The 17759-nt window shown below is 39.2% G+C and overlaps 1 protein-coding gene across 1 annotated transcript; it reads right to left on the bottom strand.

Annotated features, from left to right (window-relative positions):
• Window positions 1–390: 390 nt before the first annotated feature.
• On the bottom strand, window positions 391–9399 carry notum1a (notum, palmitoleoyl-protein carboxylesterase a). The gene is made up of 11 exons (XM_028043068.1): window positions 8669–9399; window positions 5606–5658; window positions 5399–5494; window positions 5045–5105; window positions 4903–4961; window positions 4711–4813; window positions 4437–4628; window positions 4241–4338; window positions 2994–3141; window positions 2858–2905; window positions 391–2770 (listed from the first exon to the last, which is right to left on the bottom strand). The coding sequence occupies exons 1-11, from the start codon at window positions 9007–9009 to the stop codon at window positions 2467–2469; spliced, it is 1503 nt and encodes a 500-aa protein (XP_027898869.1). The 5' UTR covers window positions 9010–9399; the 3' UTR covers window positions 391–2466.
• Window positions 9400–17759: the final 8360 nt, after the last annotated feature.

Here is a 17759-nt window from a genome sequence, read left to right as displayed (position 1 = left end):
GTGCTGTAAGTGGGAATTTTTTTTTCGAGTGTTGCACAAGAAGGCAATGGCCAAAGTAGGCTCTTGTGGGGGTTGCTCAAAACTGAAAAAATGCCTCAGGAAAAGCTTGTGGTTCCAGACCAGCCTGGAAAATCTGGAATATTATGGTGTTTTTGACCATTTCCAGTTCAATATATAGAAAAACATATGTTTCAAGCTTTTTATCTCTCTGTCCATCCATCCATCCATCCAGGTGAATCATCCAAAGAAAATGGAGGGAGATATCTTTGATGATCCCAATTTTTTTGTTTCTTTTTCCTTCGAAGTAGTCAGCAAATAACTATTCTAGCCCCTCTACAACTTATTACCAGTGATCATTATAACATGTAAATAATAACAAGACTGCTCAGCAATGTTCACCTTATAGTATATGTAATGTCTTCCTTTTTGGATGTGATACAAAGACATGCAATCAGCACAAAGCAAAGAACAGCAATGTATTTACAATTCACAAAGAATCACTTCTCTGTAAAAAAAAAACAATAGCACTTATAAATATGATTTACATAACAAAATAAATATGTAAAAGTTACCAATGTAGCTTGAGTTACTTTTTTGTTAAAAAATATGTTACAGAATAAAATTACAATTAGTAATACTTCTCCTTTCTTCCGGTGTGATGAAAAATAGAGGTCCTTTACAAGCATATTTTATAAAGTCATCATTACATACAAACAATGTCATTATATTAAAATGTGATCTCTATGATGAAATAAAAGAAGGGAGTTACAATGGTGAACACTTCCAAATAATCTATACAAATACTCATAAAATATACAATACACAACATTTGTCTCCCTTTAAATGTTCATCGTGCATTGAGTTTGATGACTGTTGAGCTGTAGGGGGTTGACCTGACATAAGTGTTTGTCCTGTGATGATGACACAGTCCGTAAGAAAGAGGTATGGATGTAATGGCACTATAATATGTATGTGTAGCTGTTTGTGACTTGTTTCCAGGTCCACCTTAGCACCATTTCAGAGTACGATTAGAACTACAATATGTTTTTATGACTTCAGCTGCAAAAATTCGCATGTCCGATTTCAACTAGGTGTAGACCAGTTTCAGGTATCAAGGTATATCAATGTTTTATAAAAATATAGTTTCAAAATCACCAAAATGTTTCATTATAAAGTTCCTACAGCTTAAGGTTATTTAAATGACATGCCAGGGTCGGTGGCATGTGGTTGAAGATTTCTCTGACTGTATGGAGATTGGAGAAAAGAGATTGGTTGCAAAAATCACAGACAGTCATGCCTTGTAAATAAAAAGGAGCATCACCCATCACTTTTGATTAAGGTGGCATTGTTTTAAAACCATAGTTGGCAACTGAAGAGCAGCATGATTGAAGGCAGCTGACTACAAGCTAGCCACCTGAGCAGATACCTGAAATGACTAACCAGTCATTTATTTTTCAGGTTATCATACTGAAAAACCTCTTAACCCGTGTCAGTGGTGTTCTATTATTTATAAAAAAATATATTTCAATGGGAAATGGGAGATGACATTAATCCTTTGGAACTGATTTCTCTGGAGTTACTCTGTGTTTTTGCTTGGGTCAATGTATCAGTCAAAATAACTTCTATAAACAAATTTCATAGATTTAGCTATGAAAACTGTAATAATGATCATGTTAGATAATTTTAGCAGCAATTGAAATAAATGTTGCTTCTTGTTTAAATTCAAATCAATTTGATCATGATATACCTTTTTGCTAAAACGTGATCATATCGTAAAAGTCTCAATCAAGCTCATGCGAAATTCCAACTTTGCTTATTTTCATAATCATCGCAATATTTAGTGCAGGTGCTATCTGACAACTTATTTTCATTAAATAAAATAAAGGCAACTTACTTTCTTTTTACTTTTAAGAGCTTTACTGACTGTGCTTTTCTATATCGTTTTACACTGTTTCTGCTAAACACATGACCTGATGTGTTTTTCTATTAGAAACTATAGAAATACATCTCTAATACACAAGAGGTAATAGGATTTTTTTTCTATTATCAACACTATCGACTACCTAAAATATAAAACAGCATTTGTTGTACCATTAATGCGTTCACTACATCTATTCAGTACAAAAGGATGACAGCACTCAAGACATAAAGTCAGATAGCGTCTTTAAAACTGGATTACATTCATATTATTGTTGTTTTTCTTTTTTCCTTTTTAAAAAATAAAATATAATTTATTGTAGCATTTCTGATAGCAAGAAGTGTTGCCTGGTTATGGTGGAGCCTGGTGTGTGTGTTAGACCTGACTTCAGGGTCAAACTGAAGCACCTGGGATGGAAGGAGGTCTGAAAGCAACAAAAGGGGAACTGCAGTGAGGAGGGTGAGCAGAGGTATCAGTTATGGGAGACAGGCCAGAAGGATCATCCAGTCCTGCTTGGTTCTAGCTTAAAACTGGACGGTGTGTCCCTTTTAGCTGCCACTGCTCAGCATGCCCAGTAGTTTGCTCGGGTCCATGCCTTGCTGCTGGGCCATTTTCTGCACATCGAAGCCCATGTGCATGAGAAACTGCACAACGCTCATCTCTTGCCCTGTGAATTGGTCCCGGATGGTCGGGCAGGTGGGATTGCAGTGAGGCCAGGGGCAGTTGTCAATCAGATGCACAGGACAAGCTTTGGGTGGTGGCTTGTTGTTCCTGCTGTCATGGAGGCTGCGGTCCCAGCAGTGAAGGGCTCTGGGCAGAGAGGTCCCTTTGACTTGCACGTCGATCCAGTAGCTGAAACACAACACAAGAGGGCGCTGTTAGCTCATAGTAGAAAAACAATGCATGCGAAGTCCCCCAAGGACAGTAAATTTCACTCACTTTCTGGTGATAACTTCATGTGATAAACATGCTGGAGCAAACATAGCCCTGAATAAAAGAAAACATGATAAATAATGAGTAAATAAATATATATATTTTTAAATTCTCCTTCTAAATTGCAAGAATGCAGCCTTACGGGACATCTTTGAGTGTGTTCCTCAGCTCAATGCCCAGGTTCTGGATGTAGCGCCACTGGCCTTCCTGCACAGGTTGACCTGTTAGCTGGATGTTGTCCACTGTCAACTGAGCCTCATCAAACAGCCACTGGACCACAAACACGGGACCTGCACAGAGATAAAAAAAAAAGAGAGAGAAAAAGGCAAATTAATTTAAAATGTACACCTTAAAAATAAGTGTGGATACGGGCATTTTAGTATAATAAAAATAATCCAAACAGAGCCAGCCCAGGTTTGGAAAAGGTTGTCATTTTAGGACTGGCGTCCAGAGAATCCAACAAGCCACTGACCTCCTTTTTATCTTATTAATGAATCCCCTTTTGCTTTTACATTTATTTAGCATTCTTTGTATTTTGCATTAGATTCAATGCAGTCTCACTGCACTCAGGCAAGAAGAGCTAAGTTTATTGTTACGTTCCCCAGAAAGCATGGAAGAAAGTTTCTATAATTGATAATTTTGCCACTTTGCACATGTGTGCCTTTGTAGCGTAGGTAAAAATTGAACCGTCTACCACAAGATGTTTATACTGATCAGGCATCATTTTATACCCACCAGAGAGAAGTTCTATAGCTGCTTTTTAACTGAGGAGTTAAAGTAACTTCTCATATTCTGTATATTGTAGTAATATAGCTCCAATTAATAATACATACCAGTCGGCAGTTAGTCAGTTACTTTGGTTTGGTCTGAGGTCATCATTGGATATATTTCATATAAGTGAAATGTGAAGTGGGAAAAGCCATTATGAGGGTCACAATTAAATGTGAGATTTTAGAATTTCTATGGTTATTTGTCTGAACAATTAATAATAATAATAATAATAATAATAATAATAATAACAACTTAATTACAAAGAGGAATAAACAATACTTTTTTTTAGTTTATGGGTAGGAAGCAATATGTTTATGGCTACACAATAGAAGAAGAAAAGGACAAAATTACATAGCATACACACACTGTGGAAAGTACTAAATAATTTTACTAACCGATGCACTTATGATCAGAAATGTCCTGCTAGCTTAGATACAAGATACAATCATCAATACAGCTTTGAATAATGACTCTGCTGTAAAAACAAAAACTGAACTGATGCTGGGAAGAAAATTTAGTACGTGACATATAGTATGTTAATTTATCTGCATGTCCTCTGCTTCTTCCAGTTGTATTGGTCTAACCAGGCCAGCAGGGGGCCCCACATGATAAACTCACTTTTAATTGATGGGAAGACTCTGTATCCAAAGAAACAATTCCACTCCTCTCCTTCATGGCTTTGCCTGCACCTATCAGGCACCACACTTCCCCAGTACCTTAAAGGAAATTCAACAAAACAATGTAAGCAAACATGTTCTCAGTTGCAAAACAATCAATTATGAGATGAATTTTTGATTTTATATTTATCCCCTACTTGATTCCTCTCTTGATAGTCTCTGTGGGCGTGCAACCGATTGTGTCCACACAGTCCGTGCAGTGGTACTGCTTGTTGTCCAGGAACCAACCCGAGTCGGACAGGCCTCGCACCTGTATCCCAGCGTAGCCCATCCCCTCCAGGAGCTCAGCTACACGATCCACATTCAGAAGAACCCCCGTGCCACCAGCACTGCAAACATCAACAATTCACATTTGTATCCGCAAGCATACAGCAAAGCTACACTGATATGTAAGAATTTCAAATTAAATACCTGCTTCCTGCTAACAGAAGGACCCTGGCATTGTCTAAACCTTTGCCCAGAAGATTTTTTACAACTTCCTGGATAATTAAGGAGCCCATAAAAGCATATCCATCTGAACAAAAGAGTAAGAAGAGGTTTAAAATAGCAGTTCCTTAAGGATGAATACATTGTCATGACTGAGAAGACTTTATAATTTCTTACTCTGCTCTGTCTTAGCCGTAACACCACTCCACACGTCACTGGAGCAGTAGGGAATGAACCTGCACAAATGATGCAAAGTTAAAACTGGCAGTAGGGAATTCAGTGAAGCAGTCACTGAGCATAGAAACAGCAGTCAACTTACACCATGTTTGCGTTCCACCAGTGAGGGTTTTCCTCAGGCAGTGGAGACAGGATCCCCGTGCCTGCAGAGACAAATGTATCATTAGCCATCCTGGCTCCCCCCCAATCCCCAGACACATCCTCCTCTTACTCATCATCATTACCAAATGGATTATAGTCATTACACTGCAATGACAGAGAAAGGAATCTATGCTTTCTTAGCAGTGGGCGCCAGGTAACTATTCTGAAGCATCTCATGACTGGATGCAAGGTCTTAATAACACTGTAAATGGGTGCACGTCATATCCGATCTCATTTCATTGCAAATAAGTCAAGGCAGCTTCTACTTTGCACACTGTGGTGCAAACAAACTGACCTCTTTTAGTTTGGGGCCACTTGGAAGAGCTCATAAACCGCCTCATGGTCTCGTATCGGCTGTCGCAGTTCTCCTTGTTAAAGCAGTACCAGCCGCCTGAAACATAATATGTGAAATGGGATGCGTCACAAATCAGTTCTCTCATCAACTAATTCCTAATTTGATTTGGAGATGGATTTAGAAGTGAGAAGTTGGTTAGATACACACCTTCAAGGAATATCAACCAGCGTCTGCTGCCCCGAGACTCTTTCAGGTAGTACCTGTAGGGGAATAAAAGTCAGTATGAATTGTCTGCATAAAAAACAAACAAACAATATAACAACTCACTTTTAATTTTATATAAACATTTCTCTAAAAATGTGATACAGATAGAAACCTGCAAGGTAACACTCTAAATACTCTTTCACCAGCATAAAACAAAACAAATGTGACTTCATTGCTTTAAAATAAACAAAAAGTCCTTTCACTTCATTTGATTTTTATCTGTGAAAACTGACAGAAAACCGCAACAGTGGAGAACAATGAGCTTATGTGTGTTTCCTGCTCTGATGCGACGCTTGAACGGGAGATAAACATCACACCAACCCCTATCCCAGGTTATACCATCATTTCTCAACGTAGAGCTCATCATTCTTCTGTCTTTCCCACAGTGTGGATATAAGTGGAGAAAAAAAGTAAGAGAAATTAAGAATTGTCAAGATTCAAGTGCACTTTGAGGCATAGAAAAAAAGAATTGAAAGTAGTATTTTCTCCAAACAACAACTACAGAACAACTTAATTAATGGTGGGACAATCAAGGAGAGAGCATGGCTATGATTTTTGGATGCACTTGTTAAAAACATATAATTATTTTATTGAAAATGATCTAACCTGCTATGTAAAGAAGAAACTTCTCAACTGGATTTCATTTTTTCTATTCTTTCAACTTCACCAATGACTCAACTCAAGAGACTGCCAAAAGACATTTCAATGACTTTAAAGAGGACGGACTTGGCTTGAACCTTCCAGCTGCTTGTTCAGACCGCTGAATCACACTTCTTGGCTTCAGATGATGCTTAATGCAACTATTCCCAGCTAGAGTCAGTGATGCAATTTCCGAACAACAAAGCATTTAAAGGAGCATTCTTGGGAAAGTTAACAAGCTTCGCTATGAAGGTGTCGTGTTGACCCACTCACGCTAAACAAGTGTGATTCTGGGAGGTGAATTACAACACCATTCCTGAACGATTAACTTTATACGCTTCATCTTTGGATGTCTGTAGCTGTGATTAATAGCTCTCAGGAAAATGGCGTTTATTTGAATGAAAGGCCATCTGCCAATACCATGCTGGGTCTCCAAAGCGCTCAGAATCTTACAGTGAAAGCAGCCTGCTCTTACCACATGCCACTTTGAGATTTAACAGGAATCAGACTGGATTCTAAATCCATAGGTACATGAAATTTAGTGAAGGTGATCCATGTCTAAACTCTTCAAGGATGGGTTTTCATGAACTAAAGCCAACTGAAATGAATACCTACGGGAGCAGAAGACCCATGCAGTTTATCGTATCTTTTTTTTTATTACCCTTTATAACTTTTATTTTTTATTATCCTCTACACGCCCAAGTTGGTGCTATTGCAGATGCTGATATTTTTGGTTGATTGATGTCATCTACCACAGGTCGCTTCCAACTGCCATATGCCTCAATTCATACCCACCAGGGAGATTTTGGTTTGATCCGGGGTCAAAATATATCACATTTACTGGAGCAAGCAGAGATTACAACTGAAACAGGTTTTTGGAAAACAAAATGTACATAAATTGAATTATTCATTAGATTTGAGAATTTATGTGATTATTCATCTTCAAATTCCCTAAAAACTTCAAATGAACGCTTAAGTACAACATAGTTTATATTGATTAAAACAGAAAGTTAGGAAGGACAAAATGTCAATCCACAGGGACAAATTGGGGAAAAGCTGAATGGAAGAAATCTCACTTGTATCACCTGCCTGATTTTTTTTTTTTTTTTTTGTTGTGTTTTTTTTTTGGGGGGGGGGGTTAAGTTACAGGATGAATATCTCAATTTCCCCCTTTTTAAAGAACAAATCTCACCTACAATGCAAGGCAGCCATACCTACCATAATGGGGTTTTTTATATTGCCAGAACAGGACACACTTAAAAGTGATTTATATAACAAAGAAAGCTACAAATTATAACTAGATGATATGTTTACAGTATAATTTATCTCAGATTTCCATTATGTGCAGATTGCATAATATAAAAACCGCCACAAACATACATGCTTTTGTGGATGTGATTACATTTTTGTGATTAAATTGATGCACAAGCACATACATTTTCATGAACTTAATTTTTGTAAAGAATCTAGATATATTAAAAATTTTTCAAAGCTTGCATCTCCTTTTCCAATCAAACACATAACAGGTTTAGCTGTCAGTTGCAGAATAAACCAGAACACTTCTGAAACATCCCAACTCCACTGTTTGGGTCCCGTCCTCAAACATTCTCTGTCAGAAAGTGACGTGCACGCAATAGGCAGGGGTTCAGCAAACTTACACCGAAGCTTTCTGCAGAGCAAATCCTGCATTCTAATTCGAAGCAAAGGAAATGAAGCATGGACCATGTGGCTCCCCGCAAATTTCACGCTCCGCTGACGCAAAGCAGCTGTCCAGATCCTACCTTATCCTGACCGAGCCTCCGCTTTTTGTACTTTTGCACTCTTTACACACGTTTGCCAATCATGTGTTTTCCAACCGACGCTGCAAATACTGCGAAGTCGTTTGTGTCGCAAGATTAATCAGTCAAGAGAGGGATGGAAAATGACAAAACGGAACTTTGTTTTTTTTTTTTTTAAGTCCATACGTTCAGTGTAAACGTAGCCAAAGGAAGGACATCAAAAGTCAGGGTTGGTTAGCCGAAAAACAACCCCTAAACACTTCAACCACTTTTAGACATCTTAGACATCTCAACAGAAAGCTTTTTACGGCTCACTTTCATAAATAACTTCACTTTTCTAAGTAGGCTATATATGTAAAAAGCGAAAATAAGAATCAATTTTACTTTTTAATTGGGGAAAGAAACTTGATCAAGTTCCGAAAGTTAACTTTTGGAAAAGCAACTTTCTTCCTCAGGTCAGATGCGACTGGCTACAGGTGACCAGGAGCAGAGAAAGCCCCGGTGAAGGCAGAACAACAGCAGCTCAGGTGACCCTGAACCTAAATTTGACCACATGTGTGTCTGCGCTCTAATGTGAATTGCTACATACCCGGCGGGACTCCCGTCGTTGCAGGTGACTGACGTGTTCACCAGAAAGTTCAGCTTCATGTCGTGGTCAAGCTTCTGTGCCGAGCACGGGTACAGGGACTGCGCGAGGTTCTTCACCTGCGTCATGAAGTTATCCATGTTCTCCTCCACTGCAGTGAAGTCCAGAGGGAAGCTCTCCGTGGTGTCGCCCCTGTCCGCCCGGTGCGTGGGAGGAGGCGGCGAGCGGCGAGGCTGCGGGTTGCGGCCGCCCCGGAACCTCCGCGCGCACAGAGCACCGGACTGCATCAGCACCAGCAGAAACAGTACCAGGAGCAGTGATGGGACCATTCTGGCGGCTTTCATCTCAGATGTTTCAACAAATACAACACGGACGGAGCGATGCGCGCAACTTTCCTGAGTAAATCGACGGCTGTCACGCACGGATTCGACGGAGCTTATCAAGCTCCCAAGATGTCAAATTTAAAATAACCTAAAAGCAAAAAGTCCTAAGAGACCAACAAGTCATCCACTAAACTTTCTGGAACTGATGCAAACCGTCTCAGACAGCGGTCACACCTCTGTTTTACAAGACGGACTGGAGTGCCTCTGGATCAAGCACACAAGCTTGAACAACAACACTTGTGCCATGCTCTTGTATTTTATTCAAACTTTCCCCCCATGTGCGTCCACCCAGCCAATCGCTGGTGCGGGGGGAGGACTTAGGGCACGATCAAGCGTGGCAGACTAGCCCCACTATTTTTTTTTTTTTTTTTTTTATTTAAACAGGAAAAAATGTCGATGCGTTGGTTCTTTTGATCCACAGTGTTTTATTTGATGTGGTAGCTTTTACTGGCCTTGAAATGCCCATTTCCCATCCTACCGCAAATTTATGAAGTGAGAATACACTCAAAGAAAAACAACTGAGAAAAACCTACAAATATTTTTGCGGCAAAAGAAATCATTTAAGAAAAAAAAATTATTATTATTATTATTAGTAGTAGTATAATTATCATCATCGAATTTGCACTTGTTATTTATCTACTGTATTTGTTTATGTTTATATTTTATTGATTCCATTTCTGAGTTGCTCACATTTCGTAAAGGAAAGGACGCTTCTGTTTTTTCATCCAGACTGGGCCTCTGAAGATCAAAGCAGCCATCACTCTTTCTTCCCCTGTTTGCGTCCTTCCTCCCACTTCAGTCCTTCCCAAACTTTCCTGCTGTACTGTATATTTGAAGTGGAGCAGAGCATCCTGATGGGAAGCCGGCTTTTTAACACAAGAATGCCTGGTTACGGTTGAGTTGAGCTTCCAGGGAGCAGCTTCCCTCTTGTCAATGACACCTTTGGGTCAAAGCGTATAACTTAAGGGGCTTACATGATCATTTTCTACAAAATAAAAAGGCATCCAAAAAGGGCAGGCACACGGCACCAAGAATATGGCTAAAAGTTTTGCGAGAGGGATGTGGTTATGTTGCAAATGTTGAATTCTAGCATCACTGCTAAATAATTTTAAAAAAAGAGGCAAAAGTAAAGATTAATCCATTGAGGAGGGGGAAGTCAGAAGTGTCATCTGAGGACAGCTGCTTGGAGACCTAACAAACCAGCACCCAGAGATTTAAAAGCACTTGGCTGCTTGTTACAAACCTGTAATTTGAAAACTAAAGTTCTTGCAGCATTCGGCTAGATGCTGAACTTATTTTTCTTTATGTCCAACTAGCTCTACAAGGGTGAGCATCAACACTTCCATTTCTTCAAACAACTGTGTCACCTGGGGAGGTGGACAGTAACGGTGCCAGTCCCTAGTCAGTCAGTATTTCACCCATGGGAGTTCAACTTCAGTGCTACTGGCATACAGTAGTGACTTCATATTTTAGTGGGATGACTTAAAAGACTCTTTTTGTTCAATAAAAGTACATTTTAATATTAGTTATCAGCAGATTTGGTGAAAAAAGAAACTTCCAGTTCCTTCTTGATGAAATTATTGATGAGAAAATTACTTTCTACTTATGTTTAGAGATCTTTCACAAAACAAGACCATGACAAAACATAAAGTCTGAATGAAAAGCTGCAAGCAACCTTGAGCAGCCTTCGCTCAAGGTTGGTCAGTGGCTTAATCCAGGGCTCTGCGCCACTCTTCAGTAAGATCAATCTCTGTCTCTCAATAGGCATGCTTAGCCAGTAAGCTGTGTTCCTTTAACAAATGGATTCAATCACGAATAATGTCTGATGTGAAGGGAGAAAAACTTAGGTGCCTCATTCATTTAAGCCAACTTCCTGATTGGTGGTGAAGGATTGGCATGGACAAACAAATAGAATGTAATGTCATCAGAAAAAGTGTGACTCTAATATGATTAACAATTAAAGAGGAACTTTCAATTGGACATTTCATTTCACTTTCTCAGAGGCCAGGACAAAAACCATATTAGCAAATTACGACACAGATGTTGAGTATGTTTGTTTAGCAACAGAAACTTTTGTGGTACTCAAATCTTGTATGTGGGAGACACAGCAACCTAAGACATGCTAAAGGATGCTGTGGATTTACTTGGCCATTTGGCCTGGAGTTTGACATTTATTCATGCTCAGTTAAATATGCTTTGGATGTTATATGTGTGATTTGGAGCCACATTTTAACACAGCATAAATCAAAATCTGCCATGCTTCCATGCCTACCCACATAGCCACACCCTCCAGTGAAAAGTCATAGTTCTTAATCCTGTGAAACCTCAACTATAGCTATAGTTAGAATGCCTTCACCAGTAAAACATGTCACTTCCTGTTCTCAGTAGGAGGAGCTTGCTCACCTGTTTAAAAGAGTGATGCCACGTTGAAATTTTGATGTCACTCACATCTTGTTGACATCATACCACTTTTATCAAACGTTTGTGTTTGATACATTTGATACATTAAAATACATAGAAGAGGCCTGTTAAAATGTAACTTCTGTAAAATGACAGATTTTTTTGTTCATTTTTTATTTATTTTTTTAACAAAAATGGCTAACTTCCTGTTTTGTTTTAGGCAGTCTTCCAAGAGACTATTATTTGTCATCCAGAGTTCTATTACTGTGCACATTTCCCCTGCTGTGTGTGGATTTGATTTGAGGAGCAACACTTTAGGGGTTGCTTCAGAATAATTGAGGTAGCATTTAGATAGATAGATAGATAGATAGATAGATAGCATTTATTGTCATTGAACAGAATTCAACGAAATTTCCATTGCAGCTCCCGTGCAAAAGGTCAAATATATACAGTATAAATAAGCAAACACACAATAATAATAATAACAATATATACAACTAAATTAACTAAAGGAACTAAAGGCACTCAACCACACCAAAGAAGTAGCAGCAGGTCCAATTATGGCAAAGTACAGATAATGTGACAGCCAATGTAACCAATGGCTTTAGATTATCTGAAATAAACAGCTGCACTGTTTGCTGTTAAAAGTTATGATTTCATTGTGAAAAAAACAAAAAGTTGATCAAAATGCTTGAAATTCCAAATATATACCATCCATCAAAATTCCATTCAAAAAGACAACACGACCAAACAGCTTAAAATACCCTAACTTAGCCCTTGTCTAAATGACGTGAAGCCGCTGTGAGCCAGGAAAAATGAATCTGATGGTGCTCGATGCGAACTTCAAACACATGCTTGGATAGATTAAAACATGTGCTAAGGTCCAAGAGTAGAGGTTCTGTCACAGACGGAGTGTATAGTCACTTTGACCCATACCTCCCTGTTTTATCACGCATCATCTTCAAAAATTAAACCCTTAAATCACTCGCAGATGGACTCTGGCCTCTGACACACATAGTGCCCTGGCGAGAAAATGTTCTCTGACCAAAGAAGAGTGAATTGTAGATGATTGCATCTAAAGTTCTATGTACTAGGCATGATAACAGACTTAAGAAATTTTAAAGAAAGGTTACAACTTCCCACCATTGTGTGAAAGGTGGGTTTTTCTGCATAGCTTCGCTGAAATCGAAGAACTAGGCCCTTCTTTTGCCAATAATTCTCCTTCTGTCCTTTTTTGTCCTCTTTGTGTAGCATACACTCAAATTTACCCATGCAAGCCTGACTGGATTAATCCAAGAATTAGGTCATCTGAAAATGACCCAGCTGTTCTGATGGCAGTCCTTCAGAAGTGCCCCTGAATAGCCCCTCCACCCCAACTCCAGGCCTCCTGTGAAAGTCAAAGCTTGTCTTTCATCTCCGATCAGTTGCATGTGCCCTCACAGATTCACAGGTTTTACTGCTTAAGTCTGAGCTGGCAGCAGTGATCATGTGACTGCTAGCTGTTTGGCATTCAGACACTTCATAGCTCTATGAGCCCCCTTTCCGTCTTTGTGCCCTACCAGGTCTGCGTGCACATCCCCATCTCCTATCGCCCCCATTGCTGTTAGCTCTGATTTGTGCAGGCTTGCTGCTGAGGGTCTGTCCGTGATCGTCAAATCCTGCTAGTTGGAACTGTTAGGTCAGGTTACATCAAAGAGATCAGGAGGGATCAGCCTCTTGAAAGGGACAAGCTCTGGCTCACATCATCAGAAACAGGTGGAGGTCCTCATTGGAAGAACAAAGAAGGGATCGCCAGCTATAAAACTTTTATAATTCATTGAAGAGTTTCTTTAAATTTCCTTAAATCACCATTTATTTTCCCACACATTATGCAAAAGCCTAAAAGTAGAAGTATAAAACATATTAAAGCATTATGGTAAGTTGAAGGCTGTGAGCCTCAAGCAAATCTCATAAAGGTCACAATACCAAAGACCAGGATTTAGCAGTATAATACCACAAAGTGTTTTAGCTTGGAAGTCTGATCAGATTCAGAACATAAAGGGATCTGGAAATGTGTGGAATACAGCTCAGGTGTGTTGAATTATTTTAAAATTTAAAGATATTTTGGGACACAGGAGAAAATATAAGTATTAGACAAATCAATAGTTTTCTCAGTAGTTGACATGAAAATCATGCAATATGTCAGCAACAATTCAAGTAACCCAGTTATGCAAAGAAATAAGCAAAAATCAGTTAAACTATGTGTAAAAATTGATGCTAAAATAACACTGGAGACATTTGTAACATTGTTGCAACGTATAGACTGATAAAGTTGATAGAGTTACTTACAAGAGTTCTGACAGAAGACTGAAGCTATAATCAGATGAGCCACGGACCACTTGGAGAAGGCTTAGAAAGACTTGGAATTTGCTGATATATGGATATATATATATATATATATATATATATATATATATATATATATATATATATATATATATATATATATATATATATATATATATATTTGAAGTCATTGCACAAAACTTCTCTGAAAAAAACAATAATGAAGCTCATTTTAAGATTGATTCTGACATTTGGTCAAGCAAACCCCATATTGAATATACCGAGGTCAGACAAGCTCAAAACTTAACTCATTTGATTTTATTGTATACATGCCATGCTAAGAGGAGACATGGTGCTGCACATTATTCCTGAAATCACATACGGATAGTGCAGTGTAGAGTGGAGAATATCTCACTGTCAAGACAATTTTGCTAAGACTATGAAAATGGATCATGATGCAAGACAATGATCCCACACAACCAAGAAAAATCTAAAATTTTAAAGCAGCAACAACAATGGAACTGTCAACTGCTCAACAATGATCCAATTAAAAAATCTGTTGAAAGAAAGAAAGAAATGTTGGTTTGTTTGAAGACAATTCCCTCAAAAAAATGAATCAAAATCACACTTGAGCACCCCAGCTTACAGCAGACGTTCTGAAGCATTGTTTGCCAAAGCAAGTCTCTACCAAGTATTAAATACATTTCAATACACGTTATTTATGTACTTATTTGTGTATATTTCTTTGCAGGCATGAATTACCTGGGCTTATACTAACATTTTGTATGAATGTGATGTCAACAAACCTATTAGGAGCATATTTACTTTGGAATATGTGTCATTAAAACCTTTTCCCCCACTGCATGTACCATTCGTGCTTCTTTATTTTTATTTTTTTCATTTACCAGATTTTATATTTCCTGGCACTGTGGAGTTTCCTTTACAAACAAACACTGTTATAATGTCCCTGTGGAAGCCTTTCTAACCACAGCTTCTGTTCTGCGTCACCTTGAGGCAACCCTACGGAAGCAGGAGGTCCTCCTTAATTTTAATGCTAGAACCTTTGTTTGAAACCCCAAACAACAACATGTACTGATGCTTTTGGGTGTTAATGCACAGTGGAGCTCCTTTCATGTGCCCTAGCCACATGTTCCTGATATTTCCCAGAGAATCAGTAAACAACCTTGATCCTGACTGAAGTCAAGAGGTGCCATCTAAGATGTGCATGTAAACTGGGGATAGGGGGGGGGGGTAAGACAGAGTAAGAGAGGCAGGAGACATCTGTCGAGCAGGCTCTCATTTCGTAAGAGGAGAACGTCTATTGGTTGCAGATGATGCCCTCTTTGATAAAAAACAAACTCTTAAGATAGCATTAGAGATCTCATTGACACTAAATAGCAATCAAACCGTTGATTTTGCAGCTGAGCTGTTTGTTGTTGGCAGTGAAAAGGTAGCACTTGCTGCCTGCTAACATTTTTGTCACATCGTTTACCCTGAGAGAGATGGATGCGTGTGTCTGTCAGGGCGGGGTTTACATGCATGTTTTGCGTGTTTGCCTGCATGTGTGCAGGAATGTGACGGTACGCTTCAGGATGACTGGGGGTGGACCAGGGTGTGATGGAGATACTGGTGCACGAAAGTGCGTGCAACCATCTTCCGGGAGTTTTGTATTCATGCTTGGTCCCTGAATCATCCTTTACTATGCCCTCTGCCAGGTAGTCAGGAGAAAAGCAGACAACAGAGACCAATTACCTTTTAAAATGTGCTATTATTATCCCCGGAGAGGCGGCAGCCCTCCTGCCACTATGTCTAATCTCATTCCCAGTGAGACAGAGGGAGAATCCGGCTCTACCATCTCCAAAATGTTTATTTATGCCACACATTTGCCATAGGACATGGAAAAGCCCTTATTACAGGTCATCACAGCAGAGTCACAACACATTACTCATTTTTTGTCCTTTAACCTGCCATTCTCAATGGGGAAGCTCTTTTGAAGTCCACACCCTGTCATAAAACATGGCCATTATTCTATTATAAGAGCTGTATTTGGAGCTCTTTTTGAGCTGTAGATAAAAAAAATGCATTTTCCATTACTTTTATGATGTTGTTTTGTTTTGGTGTTGTTAACCTGCAACATATATGTCTAATAGTAAAACCACTGGATGAGTAAACATGGACTGAAACTGTTGATACAAGGATAGAAGTATAATTGACAAAAATGATTTAGAAATGGCTTCAATATATTTGGCATGCAGCACCTTCTTGTTATTGTACCACTGTAAAGTCACCAGCATGTGGTAAGGTTCTCATTTTGACACTCTTAACACCATTTGCTTTCATCCCCTCACACGGATGTTGAGGCCATTGGTACTACAGAAGACAATGATCACTGCCAGCATCTGGGCCTGGCTTCGTACCTGCTTTGATGTCACATTCTACTGTAGTGCACAGTGGGCTGTGGGTGATGCCAAAGAGCACCCATAGTTGCCAGTTTCTGACAAGCCATCTTTCATCAGAATGACATAGCCTTGCCACTTGATTACTTTCCACGGGCTCTTCCCAGCCTGGGAATTTTTTCGCCAGAAACATGAAATCATCACCTCAGCTTTTACAGCCCTCTCTCTCTCTCTCTCTCTCTCTCTCTTTCTAAAAAAAGGCACATCGAAGACATTAGTTTGTGTGGTACTCCTTGGAGAAACCCGAGGAAACTTCAGTTCAGGCTGGGCTTTTGTTACCACTTTAGTTGCCGATACTCTTGTATCACTGCTTAGAATTACATTCACAGTATTGGTATCTGTCACCTACAGGTCTGCCTGCTTTCATTTTCACCATCTTGAGATTAGAAACGTCAGTCTTCAAAAATATTTGAAGAGTAAAGGCAACATGGTTTTACATTTGCAATGCTTTTACCTACCAATACCAATTGTCCCCAATTCTGATTTCTTTCTAATCATCATGTCTGAGCAGTCAAGCAGTCTGTGTTAAGAAAACATAGTTTTATTAAATTAAATGAAAGATGATTTTGACATGCTGCACAGTGGCGCAGTAGGTAACACTGTTGTCTTGCAGCAAGAAGCCTGGGGTCTTTCTGCATAGAGTTTGCATGTTCTCCCTGTGCATGTGTGGGTTCTCTCCGGGTACTCCGGCTTCCTCACACAGTCCAAAAACATGACTGTTAGGTTAATTGGTCTCTCTAAATTCTCCTTAGGTGTGTGTGTGCATGGTTGTTTGTCCTGTTAGTCTCTGTGTTGCCCTGCGACAGACTGGCGACCTGTCCAGGGTGACCCCGCCTTTCGCCCGAAACGTTCGCTGGAGATAGGCACCAGCACCCCTACCGACCCCAGTGGGGACAAGGGTGTACATAAAATGGATGGGTGACTTTGACATGCTAAACTGTTTTGTGTATCTTAAATTAGCGATTAGCAGGAAAAAATTAGCATGACTAGCTTTATTTGCCTTAAATATCGATCTCTAAATATATTCCCCAGTCATGGTTTGTAAACTAAGACAAAACTAACACTGGTGACAGTGGGGTTGCCTTTAGTGGCACTCAGATTAAGTTTTTGTGAATTAAATATTTTCAAAGTAAATACAACATAACTATGATGAAACCGAAAATAGAGAACCAGAAACAAGGCTTCTTGACCACTTGTGTTATGTTCCATGTACTTATGAAGTTGTAACTTTGGAGAATTAGCTTAACCCTCTTCCAGTTCCACCATAAAGAGGAAGTGGTACCATAACAGTATATAACAGCCTGTAACATAACAACAGATTCCCTGTCTAACTTTGTGTCATATTGTGTGTGCAAGAATTTTACTGTGAAACAAACAGCCAAAAGTGCAAACAAATATTTATTGAAGCTCTTTCATATACAGAGCAGCTTATTCTGGATTCTGAGATGCCAACTTCCTGTTAATTTTCAAACTTTTTACATGTCGTCTTCAAAATAAAAATAAACTCATAATTATGCTGTATCTTTAATG

This window comes from Xiphophorus couchianus, chromosome 16 (assembly GCF_001444195.1).
Source record: "Xiphophorus couchianus chromosome 16, X_couchianus-1.0, whole genome shotgun sequence".
NCBI classification, from domain to species: domain Eukaryota; kingdom Metazoa; phylum Chordata; class Actinopteri; order Cyprinodontiformes; family Poeciliidae; genus Xiphophorus; species Xiphophorus couchianus.
Note: the sequence above shows the minus strand (reverse complement) of the source record. Positions and strands in the feature narration are given on the sequence as shown.

Excerpts from the sequence above, each read along its gene's own strand:
- notum1a (XM_028043068.1), bottom strand. The coding sequence starts at position 9,009 with ATGAAAGCCGCCAGAATGGTCCCATCACTGCTCCTGGTACTGTTTCTG. Across the intron at positions 4,339-4,436 it reads ACTATCAAGAGAGGAATCAA|GTACTGGGGAAGTGTGGTGC; the intron begins GTAGGGGATAAA and ends ATTTCCTTTAAG. Across the intron at positions 3,142-4,240 it reads AGTCTTCCCATCAATTAAAA|GTCCCGTGTTTGTGGTCCAG; the intron begins GTGAGTTTATCA and ends ATCTCTGTGCAG.